The sequence below is a fragment of the Peromyscus maniculatus genome, chromosome 5, assembly GCF_049852395.1.
Source record: "Peromyscus maniculatus bairdii isolate BWxNUB_F1_BW_parent chromosome 5, HU_Pman_BW_mat_3.1, whole genome shotgun sequence".
Lineage (NCBI taxonomy): Eukaryota > Metazoa > Chordata > Mammalia > Rodentia > Cricetidae > Peromyscus > Peromyscus maniculatus.
In genome coordinates this window covers 15059992-15072284 of record NC_134856.1, presented here as the reverse complement: position 1 = coordinate 15072284, position 12293 = coordinate 15059992, and the positions used below count along the sequence as shown (strand labels likewise).

General features: G+C 43.9%; 1 protein-coding gene across 4 annotated transcripts in view; it reads right to left on the bottom strand.

The window, feature by feature from the left end:
- Nucleotides 1-6679: 6679 nt before the first annotated feature.
- Nucleotides 6680-12293, bottom strand: part of Tox3 (TOX high mobility group box family member 3) — a 106632-nt gene continuing 101018 nt past the window's right edge. For all 4 annotated transcript variants that reach the window (XM_076571732.1, XM_076571731.1, XM_076571729.1 and 1 more), the window contains exon 8: nt 6680-7426. In XM_076571732.1, the coding sequence (XP_076427847.1) occupies nt 7355-7426 (72 nt within the window). In that variant the 3' untranslated portion in view covers nt 6680-7354. The remainder of the gene's footprint in view (nt 7427-12293) is intronic.

Here is a 12293-nt window from a genome sequence, read left to right as displayed (position 1 = left end):
GCCACAAGCCTGGGGAAGCCCTAGCATCCACCCACTCCAGGCTGGCCTTTGGGGGTTACCTTCTATGTGCTCTGCTATCCCCCCAGGAGGCCCCAGGAGGATTGATTTTTGCCAAATGATGGCAGCTTAACAGATAGTCTTCTTTGTCCACAAGGTCTTAGTCACAGTAAAAATTCAATAGATGGTTTTGCTGCAGGCATATTTTCAAATGCCAGGAAAGCATCTGACAGTGTTGGATGTTTGGAGCGCTATTGTTAGGAAGATTAAACACTGTCCCATGTTCAATCATTTATTCAGCAGCCACACAGGGAAGCTAACGAGAGGAGGCAAGTGCAGCAGCAGTGTTTGGTGCATTTTGTAGAGAAGAATTTGCCTTCTTATTTTATGCAGAAAACCAAAGACAGGAATCTGAACAACAGGCTGGTCATACAGCCTCGCTTTGCAGACCAACTTTGGGAGATGCCTGCAGGCGCCATGAAAGACAGGCTGAGAGTAGGGGAGAATGCATTGCCAAAGCCATAAAGCGGACTATTTTGGCACACACCTAAAACAAATTTCCCCCTTTCCCAGGTTCCTACTAGTTGCTTTATATCAGTCATTAACCTGTAAAGGATTTCTACAGAAAATGGGTCACGTGTATGGTTCCCACCACTGGCATCTACTACTTCTTCTGGCAACAATGTTTTGCTTTTCCATAGAGAACAAGCTCTCCTCAAACTCAGTCCATGCACCTGTGGTGGCCTTGAGTAAATCACCAGTTCTAGGGATGAACAGGTGACTTGCGTCTACACAATCATGTCAGTACATTACATTAAGACCTCATCAGAATCAATGCAAAGTCGTGGGGTTATCACTAAGATGGTAAAATAAAAGACCGTTCTCTTTTATTCTCTTTTAGGCTGGGAATGCTCGCAATAAGGGTATTGTGGGAGGCATTGAATGGGATCCAAGGATGAAAATAACATTGGAGAAGTCAGAGCAAAGACAGGGACAGAAAATGAGTCCTGATCACTTGTTTGTGATGTTGGCACAGCTGTGCCTGAAGCTAGTCTTGTCCCTGGACTCTTCAGTTACACAAGCAAATAAATTCCCTTATTTTCTCTAAGCCAATTTGATGGGAGTTTTTTATCTCTGGCAATTGAGAGTCCTAATTAAAACAGGAATGGACAGAATAATGTGTTTTGTTAATTTTGTTTTCTTTAAAAACCATCTACTGAGCACCTGCTGTGGGCTTCTAAAGAATTAGAAAGCATTGTCCTTCCAAATCACTGAAGACTTAGGAGCAACAAGGTTCAGAACCACTTCGACTTAGAGCAAAAAGAGACATTTGATTCTCATATGATATTCCAAAGGGGCTGAAATGATGAACAGAGAAAGATAATTGTGGGGGTTGGGACTGGGTTTTCTTGAGGGTAAGGTAAGCTGGGTCAGGGCTAATAGGTTTGGCATTTCTTCTTGCTGAGCGAGATGGATCTGGGCCTAAATGTTTAAGTTCAAGACATCCTCAAAAGTCTTGGCCAATATTGTGGCCATTCAGGGGACCATTGGGAAATGGGAAATATAAACATTTCAGCTCCCTTTTCTCATTTTCTTTGTATCTGGTTGGGTTTGGGGGACTAACTGGCTGCTTCTGAGGCTAGGTCAGAGCAGCTGCAGTCACTGTTCTAAGCCTCTACAGAAGCTGGTAAGAAATGCCTGGCTCTGAAGCTACATGTTGTATTACTGATGTCACATAAAAAGAACCCATAAATCATAAGAGCATTTGTTGTGACCCACCTTGTGCATTGCAGGGACACAAATATGAGAACTGGATACTATATTCCATGGATTTGAAGTCGGCACAGACTAGCATAACAAATTTGATGCTTATTTGTGCTTATTTGTGAATTCATTGACATACAAGGACTGGCTCAAGAAGAAAGGAGATCAGCGGGTATGAACCCTAAAAGTGTTTGCATCCTGAACAAACTGTTCCTCATTAGGTCAGCATGAGGCCAGATGAAATGTCCACCTGATATAGAGTTATAGATTAAAGAGAATTTACTAAAGAAGGCACCTATCGATTACATTGGGAGATGCAGCCCAGGAGGATGAGGAAGGCTCCACTTCTTACACTTGGAAGATTTGGTCATCTGAAGGAACTGCTAGGTCTACCTTTGGAAGCTGTGAGGTGATTGGGTGGGCTAGATTTCCATAACTTTCCAGATGTTCGAAAGGCATTGAAAGATGAGATGCTAAGGTTCTGTATATTGAACTAAAAGCAATTTTTGCTAACTTTCTTAGGCTTCCCTGTTCAGAAGTTGGGACCGAAAGATGACTCAGCAGGCAAAAGCATTTGCCACGTGCCTTCATGACTTTTTTTGTGTTTTTTTTTTTTTTCAAGACAAGGTTTTTCTGTGTAGCTTTGCGCCTTTCCTAGAACTCACTTGGTAGCCCAGGCTGGCCTCGAACTCACAGAAATCCGCCTGCCTCTGCCTCCCGAGTGCTGGGATTAAAGGCGTGCACCACCACCGCCCGGCCTTCATGACTTTTTTACTGCTATGATAAAACACCATGACCAAGGCAACTTCTAGAAGAAGTGTTTGATTGGGCTTACGGTTTCAGAGAGGTAGAGTCCATGATGGCAGAGCAAAGGAACAGCTCACATCTTGATCTACAAGCATGAGGCAGAGAGAAAGTGAGTGCAGGGAATTGCATGAGTCTTTTGAAACCTCAAAGCCTGCCTCCAGTGACATGCCTCTTTCAATAAGACCACACCTCCTAATTCTTCCCAAAATAATTTGTCCAACAGCTGAGGCCATTCTCCTTCAAACCACCACACCAAGCAAGCGTAATGACCTGAGTTTGATTTCCAGAACTCACACTGAAAGAACCCACCCCCTGAAAGCTGTCCCCCAACTGCCACTTGTTTGTATGCACACATGCACACCCATCAATACCCATCACACACACACACACACACACACACACACACACACACACACGTCGGTTATCTGAAAAATCATAAATTAAAGCAAAGACGAAGTAACTAGCTGCACCATTCATTGTGTCAGGTGATGGAAATAAAAGATTTCCATGTGACTTTCTCATGCTGTAGGAGGTTTTCTGAGCATATCATGCTGTCACTATATTCTCCCAAAGACCTGACCTTTACCCACTGCATCATCAGAGCGTATTTTGGAATGTCCTACTTTACCCAGTCAGTGGTCCAGTGCATATTTAGCTGCCCTTTCTGGGTGCTCAGCCCCTTTTCTAATCTTCATCAGGCTCTTTGGCAATTACTTTTACCTGTGATTTGCCAAGTCACCTGCTTTGGTGTTTGCTGCATACAGTCTGCTGCACCTCCAGCATTCAGAATGATCTCCTTCAAGCACAGATCAGACCCTGGCAGTCACCATTTTCCAGTGTTACCATTTCTCTCTCAGAGTAAATCCTATATCCTGACAGTGGGCTAGCAGAGTCTATACCAAAGGTTCACACACGAGCAGGACATGAACAGAATATATAGAGGCTTAAAACATACCATGTCTAAGCGGCACTAGAAACCAATTGCATCTGTGCTTGGAGCTGTCTTTTTTCTTCCTTTCTTCCTTTCTTCCTTTCTTTCTTTCTTTCTTTCTTTCTTTCTTTCTTTCTTTCTTTCTTTCTTTCTTTCTTTCTTTCTTTCTTTCTTCCTTCCTTCCTTCCTTCCTTCCTTCCTTCCTTCCTTTCTTTCTTTCTTTCTTCCTTCCTTTCTTTCTTTCTTTCTTTTTAAGATTTCCAAATGATTCCTTTGTATGCCATTATCATGGAGAAATTTGAAGATACAAAAAACAGAAAAAAAATGGCGTGTTGAGCTCTGTGGACACATAAACCCACATCTCTCAGCCATAGCCCATCCTCTTCTCCTCGAGTCCACCCGCTTGTGCTGTGTTGTGTCATTAGGGATCAAGTTCCAGATCTCACCTCATTTCCTCCATAAAGGTTTAGGATGGAAAATGTAAACATAAATTCAAAATAATAAAATGAACCTGAGAGAACTATACAACACATGGGAGTGTACACACACACACACACACACACACACACACACACACACACACACAGGCTAGTGGAGAGAGAGAGAGAGAGAGAGAGAGAGAGAGAGAGAGAGAGAGAGAGAAACAAAAAATTGATGGCTCCCTATTTAGCCACATTATAATGAGAGTGCCCCTAAAGAAAAGAGTGAGCAGCTGCTGCGAGCCGCCACGCAGCCCCACCCTCCACAGTATTCCTTTCAGCCTCCCACGTGGATCTTGTCTACTTTTGTTCCCACCTTTTTTCTCCAGCCACCCGGGCTGCCTTGCAGGGTCTCGAACTGGACACCAGGAAGCCCTCGAGCCAGTCCTTGTTGCCTGGGCTGTTCTACTCCCAGCAGGCGAGGGACTTGCTCCCTCTCCCATCCGCTGTTTCAGGGAGCCCTTCTGACGACACCATCAAACTTGCTCTCCGCTCTGCATCACTCCTCTGCCCTCCCTAGATCCCTGCTTATTTCTATTTCTAACATTTCACTGAGTCCTCAAATACAGAATTAATGAAACTGCATGCCCTATCAGAATATAACACTGTAAGAAAGGGAGCCATGTAAATATTTGCTGAGTGGATGTAGGAGTGAACGACTCAATTGGGTGATATTATGCCTATATAGGAGCCAATGAAATGATGGAGATAAAGGGGAAGAAGTCAGATAAATAATCTATTTCATAGAGCCTACACAGAAACCACAATATTAAGAAGCATGAAAAGATGAGAATATTAATAGGTAAGACATTCACAGTGAACTCATAGTGGAAGCTGTAGTGCTTGAAAGAAATCCCTAAATACTGCGGTTACATCAGAGAGGACAACTGTTGCCTTTTATTAGCAGTCCCTTGGGCTGCTTGTAGCATGGAATGAAGTCAGGTTGGTAGGACGCACAGTTATAATCAAACAGTTGCAGTGCACAGGCCGAACACAGCAGTTCCTAAATACATATGCATATGTTTGTGTGTGCTAGCAAGGAAAAAAAATGTCAGAGCCTCAGAGTGAAGCCTAAATGAGCAAAACCCTAAGCATCCTTGCTCACTAAGCCATCCCATTCTCCTCCTCAGGGGGAGCTGATTCTGGAGTTCATTGCACGCGTTGCTATTCTTGTCAAATCAGGAGCATTGTTGGCCGTTTTCCAAGCCCAGGAAACAGTGAGACAGCTGAGAATCTCTGAAAGGCCAGATCTACAGTCAGGCATAAAGGTACTAAAGCCACACTTCACTACTTTCCTCCTCCAGAGCCAGAAGGCCACATGGAAGCATTTCCTCCCAGACGCCTATCTAAAACAGGTTATTTCCATCGGGGCTGGTAACACTAAGCACCAGTCTCTAACATAAAGATGGAGCTTATTGTCACTCCCTCATGTCTAAGGCACAAGATGTCCTGCCTGTTGTGGCCTGGCCAAGGGCATTGTCACTAGGATACTGAGAGATGGACTTGGACTGGTAATGTTCTCCAGGTGGTCATGCATTCCTCTGCATCAGAAATCATAGGGACAGGAGCAACGTTCAGACAGGAAATACACTTTGCCCCTCACAGTCCTGATAGTGAAAATCAGAATGGAAGCCATGACTAGATAAAGCCTCTAGTTGTCAAAGCTTACGATTGTCCTATGTCTCAAGCAAAGAGTTCAGCTCAGGAAGAGGGACCAAGTGGCACCAAGGATTCCTGTGCCCATCCATGTGATTTTAGAGAAAAAGACCAGGCACGGGGGAGATGGCTTAGGGGTAAAGTAAGCTGAGTCTGGATGCCCAGCACCCACCCAGAAGACCAAGCACAGTGCCTATGCCTGTAGACTCCTGCTGGGCTCTAGAGGTAGCAGGAGAATTGTGGCTTTGTGGACAACTAGTCCTGCCCAGTTTGTAAGTTCCAGGATCAGAGTCCTTATCTCAAAAAGAAATAATTGAAGAAGTGATTGAAGAAGACATGACTTGGACCTATGACCTAAATACACACACACACACACACACACACACACACACACACACACACACACCACATACACATTGAAAAGGCCACCACTGAAGCCATTTGTTCCAATGCTCTACTGTCCCCTGCTGTGATCAAGAACAAAGAGCTGTTTTGTGAATACAATTAAAAGAAACTTTTCAAAACTTAAAAGGTGAGTTTTCTTGGGGGCTGCTTTGTAGCTTGGTGGACCGTGAGGGACATACACTCACCCCTTTTTCCCACTAGGAAGAATAGTATCCAATGATCACATCTTCTAAATTCATCAGTTCTACCCAGAAAGATGACAGTGAACATGTGCTGATGTGACATCTGTCACAATTTGGGCCAGTCTAAGTATCCTTTCCTGGTTTGGAGAAACCAATCACTACCCAGAGTGGCCTGTGCTTTCTGTCTTCTGTAAATGATAAGTATTGCTATCCACGTCTCCCCATTCATGTGGGTGGCCTAATGAGACTGGCTTCTGAGGACTCACGGGTGACCACAGAGCGTGCTACCGAACCTAAGGGGAACTGGTTTCACCAAGAATGCGAGAAATAGAACCCAGACAAGGTTTGTAATTCTGCCAAACCTTGAATGAGTTTGTAAACATCATCATAAAATATGTTACCATGTTTACATCACATCCCTTATTATTAAGGACTACTGTGGAAGTATGAGCAGAGCCTACTTCTTAAAATATTTTTATATAATAGCTATGGCATTCAATTATACAATAGTAATTGTGCCTAACTGTACCAAACCCCAGTCTGTTTTACAACTGCTTCTCACACTGAGCTCACAAACTACATAAACACCATCTGTATGAAACATAAAATCCTTAGCTGTTCTAAGAACACGGGCATACCAAATGTAGCTTATTAACTCTGTAGCCATTTTCATGGCTGGTGTTGGAGTCTCAACCAACCACCTCACCCAGATGATCTTCCATGCTGTGTGCATTCTGTCTTTGGCTTACGCTTGGGTGCCAGGGTAGCAAGACTCATTGCAGGCACCATGACCCAGGTGCCCAGAACACTGGCCCACATTTGCAGAGTTGTTGTTTGTTTTCTTTTCTTTCTTTCTTTCTTTCTTTTTTTTTTTTTTTTTTTTGTCTTTTGCCTTGAATGGATTTTGTTCTGTAGAGTTTGGGGAGTGAGGGAGGAGCAGGGGAGATAAGGGTAAAGCTTCCCAACAGTGGTGCATCCTCAGTGTCCTTTTCAGAGTGCTGGCAAGGCTGTGTACCTCTAGAAGTCCTCAGATGCGGTTTGCTCCTCACCACGCAATTTTATTTTTTAAAAAGAGGGTAGCATCTAAAACAAAATTCTGAAAAGTTCTTGTCCAAGATAACTAGGAACTTCATTCAAGAGGCTGATCCAGAGAAGAACTGAGCATCGTTTCCCAGCAGCGTACAGAATACAGATGTAGGCACAATCTACAAATAAACAGAAACATCTTAGCAGGAAGTAAGTCAGCTGAATCCACCAAAGATCATTTGTGCCCATTCTCAAAAGGCATTGTGTTTGGATTGGCTGCTTGTGTCTCGCAGCTTGTGGAACCCAGGCTATTATTTCTGGGCCTTTTTTAATGATCTAGAAGCAAATAGGGATCATCAAGATTTAGCATATTTAAATTTTGTAACGTTTTGTTGACAGAAGTCCTGATCTCCCTGCCAATCGAGATTCTTGGGAGTTAAGCTAAGTAGCTCTTTTGTTTCTTTTGCTGGGGGGTCGGGGGCCGGGTAGAGAGATGGTAGAGCTAAGGCAAAGCTGGTTTTATTTGCTGTGTGAGGATACTGTACCAAAGCATGGAATTAGGTTCTGCTTTGGAAAGAGCTGTGGTTGGACTCATGTTTATTGGCCAGAATATTCTGAACATCATTAAGAAGTTGCCAGGTAGGTGTGCCAGCGCTTGGGCATGGTTTATGAAAATGTTATTATGGACAAAATGGTGCCGTTTCTTCCAGGTAACTGTCCCAACATTCAAAGATGGATGTCTTAATTTGGCATCCAAAAGCACACAAGAGGTCAGACTGTAGGTAGGTAATTTCCTCAGATGCTGTTATTTGTCCCTGGGGGCTCCACGTGCTCAATACCAATTACAGAGGAGAGGATTAAGAACGGGGGAGAGAGGGTGAGGCGTAGCACAGCAGGCCTGAGTAATTTGGACTAAGATCTTGTGTCAAATTTGCAAATTACCAATTAAGGCAGGTTTAGGACACGGCATCATTTTCGCTCATTGTGACAAACTGCAAATGAAGGCGCTCTGCACGTCAGAGGGAAGTGACACATAGCAAGGAAGGCTATCAAAAAGCATCCTTCTTGGGAACAATATATCCTTGGATGCAAGGCAAACTGACTGGAAAGAAAATGTAGGGCAGAAATCTGAAAATAAACCCAAGACCCAGATCTCAAAATAACCATTACGGTGTTGAGTCTAGAAAGTCACTCAAAGACTGTGTGAGTGAATGCCCCGAGTATTTGCTCACAGAATGCTCAGGACTGGCATTGCATGGAGGTATGTTTAGAATTCAAGTCTACTCAATCTTGGCAAGTAACCAGTTGCAAGGTAGTTTTAGTGCTTTATTTAAAATCAAGATAGTAATAAAATCTGTTGACAAGAGACATATTGCCTCTGACAAGTAGCTGGGCCAAATTCACCATACCCAGCAAGGGCATGGATTTCTCAGAGATGGAGAGGAACCTCATGAAGGGTGGTGCAGGGCGGATGTTCACCGTTCCCAGGGACACCTATTTCCCCTACTCTCCCACATTAAGTGGATCAATTCCCTGGGCTCCTTAAATCACGCATAACAATGCATACCCGCATGACTCTCACCCTTTGCCATCTTATACCTGGGAAGCAATACATACTCTGCCTTGGTATTGGCACAGCATCTAGTGTTCTAATACTTGAATACAAGGCGAAGCCGTTTGCCAGAATACAAGCTAACGACAGAAAGACACTGTGGTAGCGAAAACAATCAGACTGGAATGTATTCACACCAAAATAAAGTGCCATGTGGCACAGTGCCCCATTGAGAACATGGGTTAGGTGGCGCTTGCTCTGGCTTGCTGCTTGCCTAGCCATGGGGAAAACATGGATTAATTACTCTGTTTAGTGTTGTGATGGATTTCTGTCATCCATCTACACCCACAAGCATACGTTACACATCCTACACCCTAATACATAAACACACATACAGATGCCACGGATAGTCAAGCATTTGACAGCAAATGAAATTAACAGGACACTAGGGTGAATTTCCATTCTAGTTCTGACTAGGACTTTCGTCAACAGACATGGGAACAAGTCACAGTTCCTCTCTGTGCCTTGGTTTCCTAATTTGTTATGTGTTAACTCCCATCTCACCTGGCTGAGAGATGGAAGGAGTCACTCACGGTAAATTGCTTTGGAAAGTACAGCCTGCTATACAAGTGCTGGGGATAATGAGGCACTTTACAAAAGAGCATTATTCGTTTGCTAAGAGGGGTGTGCATCCACACGCCATCCTCTATCTGCAAAGGTTCTTCTTTGAAATTAAATTGAGACCATAACCAGCCCCCCCACAAACCCTAGAGCCGCCTGAGGTTTGACTTAGCAACAAAGCCAGGGTTTCTTTTCATCCTTCGTCATGTTGGAGTTCAAGCAGTAGGGACTTTACCAGTAGTGAAAATAGCTTTCTTTTCACAGCACACTCGAAAAATGATCTCTCTTGATGCTAACATAAAGTTAAGGCCTATTCTACTGTGGCCACCAAAAAAAAAAAAAGCCTTGATTTGACTTTGGTGGTGGTGGTGGTGGTGGTGGTGGTGGCGGTGGCACACCTCAGAGAAGAGGACGGGAGGGAGCATGGAGCAACGCGAAGAACCAGATATTGAGGAACACTTCCCAGTGGGGATCCTGATCAATTGTTCTGTCAGGTTTTAATGCCAAGTGAATCGCACCCTTTTAGTATTCAATCCCGCCTTTCTCACTGGAACACCTTCAGAGCCCAAGTTCAACACAATTCCTCAGCAGATCGTCAACAAACATCACCCCAAACTCCCTTTCCAGTACTTTCTCCTGGCTCACCTTCCCAACAATGCACGTCCACATCCCCTGCTTTGCAGTGCCTGGACTTCCAACCTGAGTCTTCTCCCCCACCTCCACCCCACTCCCAGATTGGAGATGCCCCCTCTTCTAGGTCAAGACTTCCATCTTGGCTTCTGACAGCCTCCGCAAGCCCCAAAGGCACCTCCTAAACATCACAAATTTCATGCAGCTTCCTCCAATACCCTAGCCAATCACAATGTCTCCCTTTCCTGATGAGAATTTTCATTTTCTCAGATTAAAGAGAAAACCACACACATTTGTTTGATGTGTCTCATTGGCACACCTAATCATTCTGTGTGGTGGTACCTTCTCTGACCCAAGGGGGGAAAATGAAAACTCCACTGAAGGATGGCCTGTTACGATTTTTTTAAATCTTTATTAGGGAAAATTTCAAACATAGACCGAGTAAACAGAAGGTGCTATTTATCTCTGCCTTTCCTCTGGGACCCATCACAGGGTTCTGCATGCTGTAGAAGTAAATTTAAGTAATTAGGGCCCAAGGCAAATGGAGCTGTCTGCCTGCATATCTGATTCCACATCTCCCAGGTGACTTAGTGTTTTCTCAGTAACACACACCACCACACACCTGTAGGCTTGCAGTCTACACAGATGAAACCCATCCACCAGCTTTAGGATTCAGGGAACACGTGCACCTTTGAGGTTAGTTTGAAGGATATAGAGCAAAACTCACATGGTTAAGAATATTTTTTAAGAAAATCCAAGTCTGGTTGAATAACACCCATACTGCCTTTGAGGGACAACCTACATTTCTCAGAACTTCTGCTGGATCAAAAGTGTAGGTTTTTTTTCACTACCTGTTTACTGCTGACAAAAATCACTTTTCAACTGTCTTCCAGTATCCGCGCCCCCTCCAGCCACAGATTCTTAAGTCTGTTATTTTAGAATATTCTTTTAAACTTGTGCCTACCTACCCATTAGTTTTCATACTTTCTCTTCCCACTCATGTGTGTGTATGTACATACATGTTTGTGTGCTAAGGAGCAATAAAACCCTTAAAGTGAACCCGACTTCTAGAGTGATGGATTACATCTCCATGCCGTGTCATATGCAATTAACTCAAATGGACTGTACAGTACATTATTCTGTTAGTGCGCAGAAGATCAATACGTATGAGGGAAATCCACCCCAGCCCTCCACTTTCCCATCCGACTCTCATAGGTCTGGGACGGATCATGCTACTGTGATGTGTACACCGCAGCTAAGGCAGGCAGGTGGTGCATAGACACCATTCAAAGCTGGCCTATTCACTCCCGACTCCTCTAAGGCTCCATTCATGCATAGCAAAACACCATCTGGTCCTATTTTGCCTCCAGCAATCACAGCTGACCAAAAACGATAATAACAGCTGTTGCAAAACAAAAGCCAAACAAAGGGGGTGGGTGAGGGGGAGGAAAGGTTAGCTTGAAGTCCAGCGCTGAAAATGCTCTGTGAAGTGAGAGCGGAGAAGAGACCGTTCAGATGTCTGGAGCCCGCTGAGTGGACAGCAGAGGACTCCTACCTCAACTTGAGATATTAATCCATCTGCCTTGAAAGCCTTCAGACCGCCGTCAGGTGGTAATATATTGCAGAAATTATGCTGCACGAAGGCATTTAAGTTTCTATTCTTTGAGTCAGGAACTAACGACCCCATGTCAGCTGAAAATGAAAAGTCCTCATGCTCTTTCATCAGATGGCCATACAGGTGAACACAGAAAGGGAACACAGTTAGCTACAGTAAAAAAATAACATCCCCACAACAGGGGAGGGATGAGGTGTGTGTGTGATGGAGACAGGGTTTGGGGAGGGGAAGACTCTTGACATCCCTAGAACACTTCAGGATCTACCCAATAGGGTACCATGCTTCTCATACTGATTTTCATCACCCGGATTTATTTCTGACCTACTAAAGAAAGAATACCAAACCCTTATTTAGAGGCAGGGACAGAAACCAGTCACTCAGTCAAATGAAGTGTAAAGCAGTGAACGCTGATTAAAACAAGTTGGTAACAAGAGTGGGGGACTTGTCACATGATTCAGGTCTTTTGATGTTTTGAATATATAGTTTTGCCTGGTGATTAATTTTTTAATTGTAATTAAATCATCTTTTTCTTCCCCTGGAACTGACCATCAGTAGCTTTACATAATTTGATGAATGTGATAAAACACTAAGATTTACATATTAAACACCAAGTCCTGGAATAGCCGCG